We start from the raw sequence: 16,160 nt of genomic DNA, 5'->3' as shown, positions 1-16,160 counted from the left end.
TCCCAATGTGTACTTTTTTATTGAGAGTGGTTCAGAATAGAAACTCTGAAGTTAACTTTTGAAAATGCTTCATGTAGTTACTGATGGTGGTCAGAGGGCCACCTATTCCAGCAACTGACAGCAGCAGCCTGTCCACGATCACCTGATCAGGAGTCTTGTGAGTTTAGCAAGTCTCCACACAAGGTAGTGTGGAATGAGCAGCACAAAGCATGTGCTCTTAAAGAGTTAACGTGGACTGCAAGATGAATTAAATGTACTGAAATGGCTCGCTATATTTGCCAGATACCTCTGGCAACTCTTGAATATTGATTATGTGTGGTCATTGCATTAATTCTGATTCAGTGATGCATACTCTATTACTTTGAAACAAGTGATTCAGCACATTTTGCTACAGTGAACCACCTAACATGAGATACTGTTTAGCAGCAGGACCATCTGCCTCTCTACCATGAGAGGGAATAAAGGGATTCCAGTACATTAAGAGAATTGCCCCAAATCTGCTTGATGATATAAATGAAGAATTGTGCCACTAATCATTGCATGCCTATAAAGAGCACTGACCACGATTCACATTTCATAAAAGTTTGACTAAATGTCTAAAAGGAGTTTGATAAGTTAGTTTGTTAATGGGAAACCTTTCATTTTGAAAGATCAGCATGAATGTGACATATGTTTGGGGAAACCCAAATAGGTTTGAACTGCACATTTAAAAATGATACCAATTATTATTATCCATCCATCCATCCATCCATCCATCCATCCATCCATCCATCCATCCATCCAACCAACTCCGCTTATCCAGTCAGGTCACGGGGACAGCAGCTGGAGCACTGAGGCCAAGCCCTTCCTCTCCCCTGCCACATGGTCCAGCCCCTATTGGGGGGGCCAAGGCGCTCCCAGACCAGCCGGGTGACATAGTCTCTCCAACGTGTCCTGGGTCTTCCCTTTGCTCTCCTCCCAGATGAACATGCACGGAATGCTTTCCTCGGGAGGTGTCCAGGAGGCATCCTGAACAGATGCCCGAGCTACCTCATCTGACTCTTCTTTATGTGGAGGAGCAAAGGCCCTACTCCGAGCTTCTCCCGGATGACCGAACTTCTTACCCTTATCTCTTAGGGAGAGTCCGGCCAACCTGTGGAGGAAACTTATTTCAGCCGCTAGTATCCGTGATCTTGTTCTTTTGGTCGTTACCCACAGCTCGTGACCATAGGTGAGAGTGGGAACGTAGATCGCCTGGTAAATTGAGAGCTTCACCTTTTGGCTTAGCTCCCTTTTCACCACGAAAGACCGGTACAGAGTCCGCATCACTGCAGACGCCGCACTGATCCGCCTGTCGATCTCACGCTCCATCTTTCTGTCACTCGTGAAAAAAGACCCCAAGATACTTGAACTCCTCCACTTTGTCTTCAGCGACCTGGAGTGGGCATTCCACTTGTTTCCGGTTGGGCACCATGGTCTCGGATTTGGAGGTGCTCATCCTCATCCTGGCCGCTTCACACTCCGCTCCAGTGAGAGCTGGAGATCATGGCCCGATGAAGCCAACAGAACCACATCATCTGCAAAAAGCAGATACTCGATCCTGCGGCTACCAAACCGGATCCCCTCGACACCCTGGCTGTGCATAGGAATTCTGTCCATAAAAGTTATGAACGGAATTGGTGACAAAGGACAGCCGTGCCGGAGTCCAACTCTCAGTGGAAATGGGTCCGACTTACAATCGGCAGTGCGGACCAAGCTCAGACACTGATTATACAGGGACTAAACAGCCCATATCACTGGGTTCGGTACCCCATACTCGTGTGGGAGCACCCCCCCCACAAGATTTCCCGCGGGACACGGTCAAATGCCGTCTCCAGAGCTGGTATAGAGCTGGTTCACTGTTCTATGGCCAGGACCACACTGCTCATCCTGGATTCAAGGTTTAACAACCTGGTGGACCAATCGGTATTAGTTGATATTTTTGCTTCTTAGTTAACTGATTTATTTTTCCGAATCTACATTACTTTACTATCAGAAGTTATTTTAAAGGAAAGAGCTGTTGAAGGAAAATCAGTCATTGATTATTTTTTTTCTTTGTGTGCTTATAGTAGTGCATCTGTCATCTGACATCTAAACTTCATTTTTTATACCACATCTGCAATCTAGAAGCACTCAGATTCTTAGTAACCCATTCCATTAATCTTTGTTGTCTTATTTGTCTTATTTTATATTAAACTGCAAAAAAATGCCGGTCAGCAAAGTAAGTGATGCAGAATAAAAGAATGCAGCATGATAAAACAAAATTAAATGTAGATCAAATTTGCTAATAAATTATTTTCAAGAGAATATTCTGAAATAGCTGATGTTGATTTGAAGTCATGTACTTCTGCTCTAAGCTGTTCTGTGTTTTATCTCTATATAGAATCTCCCTTTGCACTGACTATTCAATACAGTATTTTTCTCCACAGAAATGCCTGTAATTACTTAAAATTAATCCGTGAACTTATAGTTTTGTGTCACTTCTGACTTACCATTGGCAATAGGAGCTGAAATAGAATTGCGCGGATGGAGAAATATTCTGTAATTACTGTCCATCTGGCCATGTGTGTTGGTTTTCTAAATCCAAATTGCATTCATACCTGGCAGGCAAACAGTTATGTTCATATAAGACATGACTGATAAGATCATGTTACAGCGTAATTCAAATATACAATGTCTGTTGATTTATATGCAGGGCTTTTCCTCCAAGAAGCTGACAAGGAGATGTAGTAATAGCTATCTGTCCATCACATTTTCACTTGCTGTTGTTTAAGGCTAATGTCACTCATTAAAACATAATTATGTCTTCCGACATGAGCTGAGGATCTATTTCTGAGTAGACGGGATGCCTACACAGTGGGAAACACCATGCGAGCATCTTTCTAATTAAGATCTGTAGATAGAGCTTGCATGTAAATACGAGATGGAAATGAAGCATTGAACTGTCTGATTAACCTGCTGATTCAGTTTGACCTTGGGGAAACCAATTGAGCATGCAGCCCTGAAGTAGTGATTTGCTTTCATTACGTTTTTTTCTTTTTTTCAACCCTCTGATCCCCAAAATAAATTTGCCGCACGATAACATGGATACACAGGTTCTAGTGCTAATCGTCTGCATTAACACATTGTGCTTTCTTCAAGACTGCGCATTAAATTAAAAAAAAAAGCAGATAGAAGATGCCGGCGACTTAAACATAAACAACACAGGAAGAAAAAAGAAACTGATGCTTCTTATTGCCCCAGTCTCTGAATTTTGTTTGCCAGATACACGCTATATAAGCAGCTAATTGTATCCTAACTTCTGGATGATCTCCATGCCTATTACTGACTATTTTTAGTTAAGTAACTTCCAGCTGTGACAATGAGAAATGAAATCTGGATTAAACAAAGAATATCACTTCTTCTTCATTTTTCCCCAATCTAATTTATACATTTTGTGTGTAGAGAATATGAATAGTACAAATCATTTCATTTTATTGAATTGTAAATTCCTTTTTCTCTGGCTTGGATTTAGTTATTTTTTTTCGGACTAAGGGATATGTGCTGCGTAATCTTTGCATGATAAAGCGATCAATCTTTTCTGTTTATACAGCTTTCAGCTGAGTTTTTTTTTTTTTTTCCCACTGTAGATAAATGAGCCACTGTTCATTTAATGATCCATACATACTGTATTATCACCAGCATTTAAGAGTTATCGAAATTAAGACTTGAAAGAAGAGATAGGGTGTGCAGGGTATGCAAATAATGTCTGACTGTAAGACAGAGCAATGTTGTCTTGAGAAATATGGTATCCTGAAGAACAGCAGCGAGGTTGAAATGTCAGTATGGGGAACGTTGTTGGCTGCATTTGAACCATGAGTGACCTAGTTAGGGGGCGAGCTCGAAGCAAATGGAGCCAGCAGGGTTTTTTTCTGTTTTTGCATTCATCAGTTGACAGCCCCTGTCAAAGTCTCCACACACCAGAGACCGTGCCATGTTTTTTGTTTTTTTTCCCCCCTTTCTTCCAAGTTTGTTTGCTGTGACATTTTTCACCACAATATTTATATTCATTGCATTATTGATGGGAAGCTTGGCGCTTGTGTGGAAATGTAGAGCTCAAGTAAACATGATCTGCTAACAGAATTGATTAATATTGAGTCCAGATTGCATTGTAAAACTGGCTTGTTCAATGTCTTTTTTATGTGATTTCTCTTGCACAGAACATGGATAAGGCTCAGCTCCCATCTGTGACACTGATAGTTGGCTGTGGAGTGTCTTCACTGACATTGCTGCTACTCATCATCATCTATGTGTCAGTCTGGAGGTGAGATGACGCAACCTCTGATTGACTACTGTTCCACAAATCATTGTATATTTTTCAATGCACGTGTCATATAATCTAAATTATGGAATTTATCATGGTACTCATGACATTTTCATATTACTATGAACTGATCACATGGCAGGCTGAAACACGATCTTAATTTTCAATAACTTAATGAGGAAATTGTCCAAATTAAATGTTTTTTTTCGATGGTTACTGCAAAGAAAACGCTATTTCTCATCAATTAAAAATGTTCATTTATGCAAATAAGTCCTTGGTTAACCTGGCTGGGCATCTAGCCCCTGTGACGAAAGCCAGGAGTATATACTTTTTCCACATTCCATCATTACCAGATGAATCCCAATAGCTGTCTGAACAAGTGAACTGAGCTCAAATGGTATTTGGGTGTGATCATCAGCCTACGTCCATTTCCCATGTAAACTGTGTTTGGCGGTAGTACGAAGCGCAGTGTGACTAAGGCTGAGTCGCATCTGACCTGACAGCAGCGGAAATACCAACTTTCAAATCCACCATTTTATTGACTTCAATCATGTTGTTGTATCCCAAAAAAAAAGATACCCAAGTGTTTTTTTTTGCCAGATTCTCACAAAGAAGGCGTCTTTAAATAGTGATTATCTTCTCTTGTCATTTTCTTGAAGGTACATTCGGTCCGAACGCTCAGTCATCCTCATTAACTTCTGCCTCTCTATCATCTCATCCAACGCCCTAATCCTCATCGGACAGACACAGACACGGAACAAGGTATGAGCGAGTCAGAGACCAAAGTGCAGGGTTTATCTGCTGTCACGCCAGATTGATGACACACTTTTCTCTCCCTCTGGTTTCAGGTGTTATGCACCATGATTGCGGCGTTTCTTCATTTTTTTTTCCTGTCCTCTTTCTGCTGGGTTCTGACGGAGGCATGGCAGTCATACATGGCTGTGACGGGTCGCCTCAGGAACCGTATCATTCGCAAGCGTTTTCTGTGTCTAGGCTGGGGTGGGTTTTCCCTCCGCTGCCCGCCATCTAGTTCAATATATATTTTTTTGGCCTCCTTGGCAGCTCGTTATTTCATGCTTTAGGTGAATGCGAAAACGGCACAATTGTTTCCTTGCAAATTTTGACCTTTTTGAGTGCATTAGCTGAGGAACACCTTAACGATCTGTCTTCGGGTTTGATGTCAAATTTCAATTAAGGATGAAGTGATTATATTTTCATATTCAAAATCTTGGGCCACCTGAGTGAATATACATGAATCTGACACAGGCAAAAATGTTTAATAATGTGAAATGAATAAGTTAGAGTTAGTACATTTCATGTCCAAAAGGAATGAGATCAACATGATGGTCTGCCATGCAAAACAAACAAACAAAAAAAACCTCACTTGACCCATTGGCCAAGGAGATAAAGCAATTTATCAGGTTTTTTTGTGATGTCTCTGGTTATGTCTTTATCTACATCCATTTGTATTTCCTTGGCAGGTCTCCCTGCTCTTGTTGTGGCCGTGTCAGTAGGATTCACAAAGGCAAAGGGCTATGGGACGCAAAGCTAGTAAGTAGAATGTCATCCCTTGTATACATCTTAAGTCAAATCTACAGGAATATTAAAGATGCATGTGGTTTTGCATTTGTAGCATAATAAACCTTTTTCCTCTTCTCATCTATGTTTCATCATTCACTTGCCTTATCACGCAACCTTCCTTTCACCTCTTACTCATTTTGTGTCTCTTCGTCACAACCTCCCTTCTCTGTCCATCACCAATCCCTCCCATTCTCTTCTCCTCCTCCGTAGCTGCTGGCTGTCTCTGGAAGGAGGTCTACTCTATGCATTTGTTGGACCTGCTGCCGCTGTAGTCTTGGTATTTCCTCTCTCCTCCTCGCCCTCGTTGGTTCATTTCTTAAAAATCCCTGCATCTAAATCAAGCTTAATAGCAGCGTTAGCCTCCATCCTGTGACCTTTAATTTTGTTTTTTTCAGTCGCTTTCAAAATGCACAATTGCTTTGTAACACTCTGTACATTGTTTCATGAATGATATGAAACAATCTTTGATGTCAAACAGCAAATAATAACAGACAGGCAGTTAGATTTTTTTTTTTTCATGTCAACTTTGTTTTAAAAATTCTTTATCATACAGCTTTTTTTTTTTCAAAATTTAAGCTCAAATATGACAATGTACATTGTAAGAAGAATTACTGAAGGTATACCATGATTTCAGGAAATCACAGGAAATAAGACTCTCATTTCTTCAACATTCTTATTGATGTTTTTATATTTTGCGGAAAACACACTCATTTACTATAAACATTATTATTATTTGTTTATATTTTTATGTTCTCAAAAAATAGTGATGTCGGCTGACAGTGCTGAAAATACATCAAATGGTGATGTTATTAAATTCATTTTACTTCCTCTGTATAGGAAATGATTTTTTAGTAGGGCAACCTCAATTACCTCCATGATGTTGGTCTTGAGCAGGGATGATGTATGATCACGGTATAATATACATATAATATATATAGATGAAACGAGTAACAAGTATCTCTTGTTCTTGTTAAGAAGTTGATACATCCTGTGATTCGACAAGACATTCAATAACATCTAAAAGACACCTAAAAGTGCCTTTTTTCCTCCCTGAATTCAATTCCTCCTCCTTTATTCAATTTCCCTGTTTTTCCAAATTAAGCTGTTCCTTTTCTTGATTATAAGTAATAATAATTTTTCGGGGAGCCATTGCTTAATATCCCAAGTTCAAATTTCTGCTCAAATTGCTTCAAAAACATGGGAGCCTCAACAATATGGTATTGATGTAGAGCTTTAGATTTATGTTTTATTCTATTTTGTCATGTATTGTTATTTAGAAAAGAAAGGCCTTGTAATGAACAGGCCAGTGGGCTTGGAAGAAGCTATAAGAAACAACATTGGCAGTGAGTAAGTAGTTTACTTGGATTCAGACTCAACAACAAAATATCCGCTGACGACGACCTGATAAAATAGGAGCGCTGTACATCATTGGAAGTCCCCTGGCAGAATCCAGCAATTTTCATATTTGCATATCAGGATACCTTTCACAGTGATTTGTAAAGCAATTTAGCCCAATTGCATAATGCGTTTTAGGCATTCGGGAAAATTGGATCCTCTGTGAACTTAATAGACTTATAGCAGTACAATGTAAATCCACTTTTTGGTCAAAAACTAAAAAACAAAGTCAAGTCAGTACTTTTGCACTGAAGACAGGATTTATGTTATATTTCAACAAACACTTTTGTCTCCTGTTACACACTTAATTGAGACAATGGTGCTTGTAATGTAATATGTCTAACATCACAGGCTGTATATGATACAGTCTAGATACGTAGTATGTTCACTTTGTCTATGTTTGTTGGATTTTCCACATTGAGGCAGAATGTACAGTCAGCCAGAATAGTAGGTTTTGACAGTAGGCAGAAACTCAGTCTTCTAAGGTTATTCAAAAACTCAAATCTGGATTTTGAAACGTGAGAGGTAGCTAAAGTAAATATGGGGGGGGTGGTAAAAATGTGTACTTTATCGCACTAAACACAATAACACTAAATATAAAGTTAGGAACCAGCACTGTTAAATACATTTCATTGAGAAGAGTGTTATACTGCAGAAGGGTTTTTTCATCTGATTTTGAATTTATTGAAATTGATAATGCTACCTTGGAAAGAGCCTCAGCTTCAGTGGAACATTAAGAACTAAAGTTGACATCAAAATATGAAAGACATTGCAATTGAAGTTAAGACAGCCAGTTTTCGGAAAATTGAAAATGATGATGACAACAACAGCAATAATTATAATCATCATCATCATCATCATTATTATAATTGTTGTCTTTTAGTTTAGTTTGATCTGTCTTTTTTTATGTACTCTATTTGCTGTGTCATTGGTTATTTTTTTCTTATTTTTACAACTTTGCAGTTCTGTTTTTAATGTGATTTAGCTGTTGGTTCATATGCTTGTATCATGATTTTATAAATGATTTTCAAAGCATTGCCATAAATGTGTTATAAAACAGACACAAGATAGGGCCGGAATTAAGTGGGCGCTATGAATTAAATACCGTGTCTGTGATTAAACTATGATAAATTATCAGAAGTTAAAAAGCAATATTTCAGTAAGGTGTGTCTATGTGTCATACTTTAATTGGTGTTAAACATGTATATAAATATAAATTATCAACAGCCTTAAATTGATTGCGGTTATTGAAGGTATCATATTCCAAAGCAAAGCAAACACTTAGTTATAACAACAATAATGTTATACATGTTGGTTTTATTTACATTCGCATACTTCCTTCAGAACGCAGTAAGTATAGTTTCAGGGTGCATGCCATCACCGTTGTCATGTTGTTTTTTTAATTTTTTAAAAAGTTTTTTTTTTCCCAAACAGCTTCAGCAATAGCAAATTGAAACTGTCTGTGCTCTGCTTTAATCCTGTGCCTCTTCTCTTCGGCAGGTTAACATGGTTATTGGGATTCTCGTTTTTAACAAACTGGTGTCCAAAGACGGCATTACTGATATGAAACTAAAGGAGAGGGCGGGGTATGGCTTATACCACACATCCATCATACACAGTGACCCATAACCAGGGAATGCAGTTACTAGCGCTTTCCCTCAAATTAGGCCTCAGCTATTTTTTTTAGTTTTATTGGCTCAAGAATCTGTGTCATTTTAAGACCAGAAGGGGAAAATATATAGATCGACCGCCATTGAATTTAATGGAAATAAAATATGAGATCTTATATAGCAAAAAGACTCAGGATAGTGGGAGAAAAAGGAGGATGACAAGGCTGCAAAAATCAACGAAAAACAAAGCTGTCTGGTTATTGGTCCTGCTCAGACAAAACAAAATGATGACTCATCTCATTGCTTCCTTTTACATTTCAAATGTGTCACCTTTTCCTCCAGCTGCTCTTTGTTTGCAGGTGTTGCTATTGATGTTAATTTCTGTAACTCCATCTTTGTTGTTTTACCTCCTGTTTGTTTATTTTTAGTAGGGGGAAGCAGGGTCAAAAAAAAAAAAAACTACTAATTTGGTGTTGTTTTACCGGATAATTTTCACAATGTTCTGACTTGAGAAAAGGACCAGTGTTATGAGCAAAACTGAGGGTCAGAACTACAGATATCAAACAAAATTGTGATTAAACACAATTACCTTTTACTTTTTATTACTTTGTTACATTGGAGTTAGTAACGAAGTAACACAACATCGAGATGAGTCAACAAACTGTGCAGTTTATCATCATTTGTTACAGTTGATATTGGCAATTTCACAAAGGAACACTCCCAAGTTTTGAAAAAGTATGCCCTTCTTGAGTGATTGTGTTTGGACTAATCACGGGCTAATAAATCTAAACATTTCAAACTCAGGAAGCAAATAGATAGAAATGCACATCACAGAGCACGGATTGTAGAAATGCACACGATTTTTCTTGGAGGATTATAACCCTTGGTATCCGATAAAATCAGGGGCAAAAAGCAAAACCTGGCTTGTCACTAAAATTTCAGTTCCATTTTATATGTGCTGATGAGTTTACTTTTGAGGCTTACTCTTTTCACTTGGCATGGCCAACATTATTATTGTTCCATGTGCTCTATACTTTTTGTGTGTTTTAATCCAATCTTAATTCAAATAACAAGCATTTTAGGGGTGTTTACTTTTTGTTTATGATTAAAGTTTTATCATTTTTGGCCATTTATTGCAATTTAATTCCAGGAAGAAAAAAAATGTCAAACAAAAGGTAGCCATAGTCATGCAGATGTGACTTCTTGAGACAGCTGTGAAATAATTCACAGAGTACTTCTATATGAAGGTATGGACACTGAACAAAACAGTGTTTCCTTTTTTTATTGTATTTATTCATTTATTTTATATAGCCAGGATAACCATTGGTACAGAGCAGCAACAATATGCTAAGCAGCGACTGGTTATTTTAGGCAAGGTTTTTGACAATAATACATTTAAAACAATGTTAATATTATATTGCGGTAAGCCCCTACTCCCCTTCAAATATTATTCTAGTCAGATGGGTTGCCAAAATGATTTGTTCACTCTATCACAAAGTTTTCCCTCTGGACCTCATAAATCAGAACAAGTGGAAGCGTCATACGTCATATTGTGTATCCTTTATATGCTTGGATGACAAGTGTCCTCGACTACATTCGCCAGTACATTTGCAAACGTCCCGCAGCTGTAGCCCCATTTTGCTCTCCTTATTTTGCATATATATTTATTTTATTGCCTTTGTAATTTTTATTTTTGAGATTTGACTATCAGACTTCGCTTATTTCCAAAATATTTCATAATATTGACCTTTGATAGGAGGGGGAAACATTCCCTGCCAGGAAGTATCTCAAGCCAGGCCACCATTTAAATATTTGGTTGATGATGCCAAAGGATTTTTCTTCACACAATTAATTATACTTTCTGAAACCAAATTGTGAGAGGAAGCAGAAGTTATCAAGTATAATTGATAAATTAATCTGATAAAGTAGCTGTTGCTTAAAGTTGTCCTTTGTTACCTTGAAGTTTTCAGAGACAAGGTTACATCAGAAACTCTTGTTTTTTTTTTTTTTTTTTTTCCTGTTTTAATGGGCCTCTTCACATCAACATGTTAAGTGTTTTTGTTTTTTTCCGGGGGGGGTCCTTAGAAAATGTAATGGAATACTGAGAACTTAGGCGCAATTGAAAATTCCTCAATTCCAAAAGGCATATTGTAATGTCATTAAAAATGGATACATTTAATTCTTTCTTTTCATATTTAAGAAGTAAAAAAATACTGTTTTTTTAAACCCTATCCACTTACTCACCAGTTTCAAGGAGAAAGCACTACACCAAGTATATATATACATATATATATATATATATATATACCCCACACAGTGGGGAGAACAAGTATTTGATATAGTTGATTTTTCAGCTTTTCCCAAACCATGTAGAAGTCTGTAATTTTCATCATAGGTACCCTTCAACTGTGAGTGACGGAATCTAAAAGAAAAATCACAAAAAGGCATTGTATGATTTTTAAGTAATTCATTTGCATTTTATTGCATGACATACATATTTGATCACCTACCAACCAGCGGCTCTCACAGACCTTTTAGTTCTTCTTTAAGAAGCCGTCTTGTTCTCCACTCATTACCTTATCAACTGCACCAGTTTGAACTTGATACCTTTATAAAAGACATCTGTCCACACACTCAATCAAAGTCCAACCTCTCCACAATGGCCAAGACCAGAGAGCTGTTTAAGGACATCAGGGATAAAATTGAAGACCTGCACAAGACTGTCATGAGCTGCATGACAATAGGAATGCAGTTTGTTGACAAGGCAACAATTGTTGGCACAATTATTAGAAAATTAAAGAAGTTTAAGATGACGGTCAATCTCCCTCGGTCTGGGGCACCCTGCAAGATCTCACATTGCGGGGCATCAATGATCATGGTGAAGGTGAGGGATCACCCCAGAACAACACAGTGGACCTGGTCAATGACCCGAAGAGAGCTGGGACCAGAGTCTCAAAGAAAGCCATTAATAACACAATACGCCATCATGGATTAAAATCCTTCAGCGCACACAACGTCCCCCTACTCAAGCCAGCACATGTTCAGGCCCAGCTCAAGTTAGCCTATTACCATCTGGATGGTCCAGAGGAGGAATGGAAGAAGGTCAAGTGATCTGATGAAACAAAAATAAAGCTTTTTGGTTGAAAGAAGAAGGATGAGTACAACCCCAAGAAGACCATCCTAACTGTGAAGCATGGAGGTGGAAACGTCATTCTCTGGGATGCTTTTCTGCAGAGCGGACAGGACCACTGCATCATATTGAGGAGAGGATAGATGGGGCCGTGTATCGCAAGATTTTGGCCAACACACTCCTTCCCTCAGTAAGAGCCTTGAAGATGGGTCATGGCTTGGTCTTCCTGCATGGCCATGAACCAAAATGCACAGCCAGGTAAACTAAGGAGTGGCTCCATAAGAAGCTTCTCAAGGTCCTGGAGTGGCCTAGCCAGTCTCCAGACCTGAACCTAATAGAACATCTTTCCCCTGAAGGGTCTGGAGAAGATCTGTATGGAGGATTAGGCCAAAATCCCTTCAGCAGTGTGTGCAAACCTGGTCAAGAACGACAGGAAACATCTGATCTCTGTAATTGCCAACAAAGGTCTCTGAACCTAATATTAAGTTTTGCTTTTCTGATGTATCAAATACTTGCAATGCAAAAAAAAAAGCAAATTAATTACTTAAAAATCATTCAATGTGTTTTTATGGAATTTTGTTTTTAATTCTGTCACTCACGGTTGAAGAGCATCTATGATAAGAATTACAGACCTATACATGCTCTGCAAGTGGGAGAACCTAAAACAAAAATCAGCATTGTATCAAATACGTTTTCTCCCCACTGTATATCAACAGTGTATACTCTTCCTTTTGAACATGCAGAAAACATAGACAGTTGTCTTCTACCATATATTTTTCAAACTATTGGAGGGTTCCTTTAAGCATTGGATATAGTATCACACAATCACAAATGTGTGTTTGTTCAGTTAAAGTTTACTGGTGAATATAGAGAATGAATTGTAACACATGCCCTGCTCCCCTTTACCTGACAGGCTGTTCTGTCTACATTGACATTGTTGGTGCACTCAAATGTTTATTTCTGTCTCTCTTTCTCATTCTTTACAGTATGTTTGCTTTCTTCAATGATCTCTGTTCAACTGTGCCTGTATTTTCTGTCTGAAGTGTTACGTTTGAGTTTGCACAGAATCCCCTCTCTCTCACTCAGGGCTCTTCAATCAGGAACACATCAGTCTCAGAAGCCCCCTCCCATGTCATCACTGATTGGGTAAAAACATCTGCCCTTCCCACTCTCTTCTTGGAAAAAAAAGAAATAGATAGTTGCAAGCACAAAAGCTGCTGAATCTCTAGGCTAAATATTGCTTTTCTGGCATATTTACCTCATTTTGTCACTATTTATCTTACCTGCTATTTGCTGGGTAGAACATAACACATTAACCCAATAGGCCCTGATAATTTCTGGAGAGCTCATAGACAAAGTCTGACTATGATAGGATTAACTCATCCTAGTTATATTGCCGTCTTAATACTACTATTTTACTAATACCATGACCGTCTTATCTACTTTAAGTAGTTTGATCTTTTTTCTGGGAAAGGAAAGCCAAAAATAGATAAATAATTTATTTCAATTTTAAATCTTTTTGCGAGATGGATAATTAGATAGTAAATCGAGTGAATATGTGGAGAGATGTTTCCCTCTCTTGACCCAGAGTCAGTCCTTTGTATTACATGCTGACTCAAGCCAGGGCAATTGTATCCAAAGACATCAACAATGAGGAGAGCCCCTGGAACTTGGATGGATTTCAATTAAAAGAGTCTTTTCCTGCTTGGTAGCACTTTGTACTTATGGTCCGTATGATCTTCTGGGTCTTAACTGCACTGCAGCAGTTATCGTGATAGTAATTTTAACTGCTCCGGAGTGTGTCTTTTAAATCTTTAGCCATCAATATTGATTTTGTTGCTTCTTGTGAACATGCACAGACCGCTGTGGGATGTTCTGGCTGTGAAAATGTTTTTTCCAAAGGACGTTGACTCCGTCAAATGTTCTGCTCATAGAAAGATATGTCTGAATAATGTAATTGGTTGTTTACTACTCAGACCAGGGCTTAGGACAAGTTGTTAATATGCTTTGCAAAACACCTTTAACAATGCAACAAAGATCACAGGGGCTATTCCTGAACTAGGGTTAGCTATAAAATATAAATAGGGCCAGGTGTGTGAAGTTCCCCGAGGCTCATCAATTATTTTCGCTCAGCATCGTATTGTGTGCGTGACCAGTTGACTGCTAATGCAGACATTAGGTTACAATAACCTTGGTCAAGTTGGCCCTACCCATTCTAGGCAAGGGGTGGTTAATGTTAATAAAAAATTCCACTTATTTTGAATTGCCCTTGCCATGATTTTGTATACTTAAAACAGAAACCCACAGTGCTACTTATAATGATTAATAGCACACAGGTAGAATTATTGCACTTTATTGCATCTGTTAGCCTTATTGTGAACAGTGCGGATCAACTTGACCTATTTGTTGTTGTAAGTGTCGTATGCTGCATTTAGACCAATGAATAAACCCAGGCTTTTGCAGAATTTCTTTGGGCTACTTTGGGTCGTAATCTGGGGACTCCTTTCCAAACTATGAAAAGCATAAGTGGTCCCATGTCTTTATTGCCTAGATTGCCAAGATTTATTCAGGTCAGGGAATTTCACAGTCGTCATTAGGCATATATATTGTTTTTCAGTGCCAAGCTAAAATAATTGCATGAAGCCTATATTTTGCAACTAGCAAAAAGCATTCAATATATATTTTTTTTTTTTCAAAAATATCTAATCTAGAATGGTAAAGGTTGACATTTGAATGTTTTTCAAGCTGAGCCATTTGAAATAATTGTCAAGCTGCGAGAGTCAAGCAGGTGTTACAGGCCAATGGCTTTGCTTTTCTGCTCTGATATTTCTAACTCATGGAACTTTCAGTCTAAGTGATGCTGTCTTTTGTGTCATCTCCTCTGGGAAACAAAATGCTGAAATTAAAAAAAAAAAAATAAATATATATATATATATATATAAACAAATATATATCTTCACCTTCAATAAGGAAACTATGTAAAGTCAATGCAAAATGTTATTTGAGAACAGCCATGCACAGGAAAGTGTTTTTTTTCTTTGTTCCCCTTTTGGTGCCAGACAATCTCCCTTTCTACATGATTCAGGAGGATAATGTTGAAAATGAATTATGATAAGGGTAATTATGATTTTTTTTTAAATGTATTTGTTTATTTATTTATTTTATCCACAATATCTAATCAAAGATGCTGCCACATCAGCAATAGGGATGTCACGTATCATCCGAAACACGTTTCGTCTCCTGTTCACCATGAAACTATAGGCTAAATTGCTAAGACAAGGAATAGTGAAAACAGAAGCCCATGTTTGTTTCTCACCTCAACACATTCTCAAATAGTTTCTGTCTTTAAGTCTATGTCCTTAAAAAAAATGCAAACAAGATTGACCAAACAATCATTTTGATGCAAAGCCCGTGACTGTAGACTGAACCCAGTTCTTTGGAAGTTTGGCCACGCTGAGTATGTAATTTGTCTTGCCTCGTGTATCTTTCCTCACCAAACTACCAATCTCTTCTTGCTCAATCTCCCAAGTCCAGGAAAACGGTGTATTTCAAAGAAAGTGTTGATGGCTTTTTAATATCAGTGCCCAGGGCGCACATTTAGCCGCTGCATTACCCATTTAACTTGAAATTGAATTTCTTCCATTATGTGATTTTTAATCCAGGCATCCAAAGGCTACAAAAATCGATTCACTCGCCTCTCAAGCCTTAATTGTTGTTTAGCAGGAGACCTTATGGTAACAGATTAGTTTGCTTTTACTTGTCAATTTGTTCAGCTTTGTATTTTGTTTTTTTCTTGTGAAAACAGTGAGAAACAAAGATTGACAAAAGAACTCAAATGGTTTGAGACTCTGAGAGCTGTATTGTAGTCATAGGTTAAGTTTAATCATAACCTCAATAAAAGGTCCCTATTTTTGCGTTATCCCCCTTTTTTTAACTCTTACAATTTCCTTCTTACTCGCATGACAAGTTGCTTTTTTTAATGCAGAGAAGTTCTCAGCAGTGTAAGTTAGTCATATTTATAAAGAAATCCTTTACTCAAATTATTTACTGAATTCATCCCCAAGCAATGCAGAATCTGAATATAAACTAATCAAAACGGGTAAAGTATATTATCTATCAAATC

At 37.9% G+C, this 16,160-nt stretch overlaps 1 protein-coding gene across 5 annotated transcripts in view; it reads left to right on the top strand.

Moving 5' to 3' along the window:
• adgrb1a (adhesion G protein-coupled receptor B1a) overlaps window positions 1-16,160 on the top strand; it is a 143,470-nt gene that overhangs the window by 105,718 nt on the left and 21,592 nt on the right. For 4 of the 5 annotated variants that reach the window (XM_086154902.1, XM_086154901.1, XM_086154903.1 and 1 more), the window contains 6 exons: window positions 4,218-4,321; window positions 4,981-5,083; window positions 5,170-5,320; window positions 5,803-5,872; window positions 6,113-6,179; window positions 8,798-8,883. In XM_086154902.1, the coding sequence (XP_086011028.1) occupies window positions 4,218-4,321; window positions 4,981-5,083; window positions 5,170-5,320; window positions 5,803-5,872; window positions 6,113-6,179; window positions 8,798-8,883 (581 nt within the window). Of the gene's footprint in view, window positions 1-4,217; window positions 4,322-4,980; window positions 5,084-5,169; window positions 5,321-5,802; window positions 5,873-6,112; window positions 6,180-8,797; window positions 8,884-13,123; window positions 13,184-16,160 lie in introns of all 5 variants that reach the window. The other variant, XM_086154900.1, reaches the window with a different exon arrangement.

Source organism: Fistularia commersonii, chromosome 11, assembly GCF_037954325.1.
Source record: "Fistularia commersonii isolate RoL2024-O1a breed Wild chromosome 11, RoL_Fcom_v1.0, whole genome shotgun sequence".
Taxonomy (NCBI): domain Eukaryota; kingdom Metazoa; phylum Chordata; class Actinopteri; order Syngnathiformes; family Fistulariidae; genus Fistularia; species Fistularia commersonii.
Note: the sequence above shows the minus strand (reverse complement) of the source record. Positions and strands in the feature narration are given on the sequence as shown.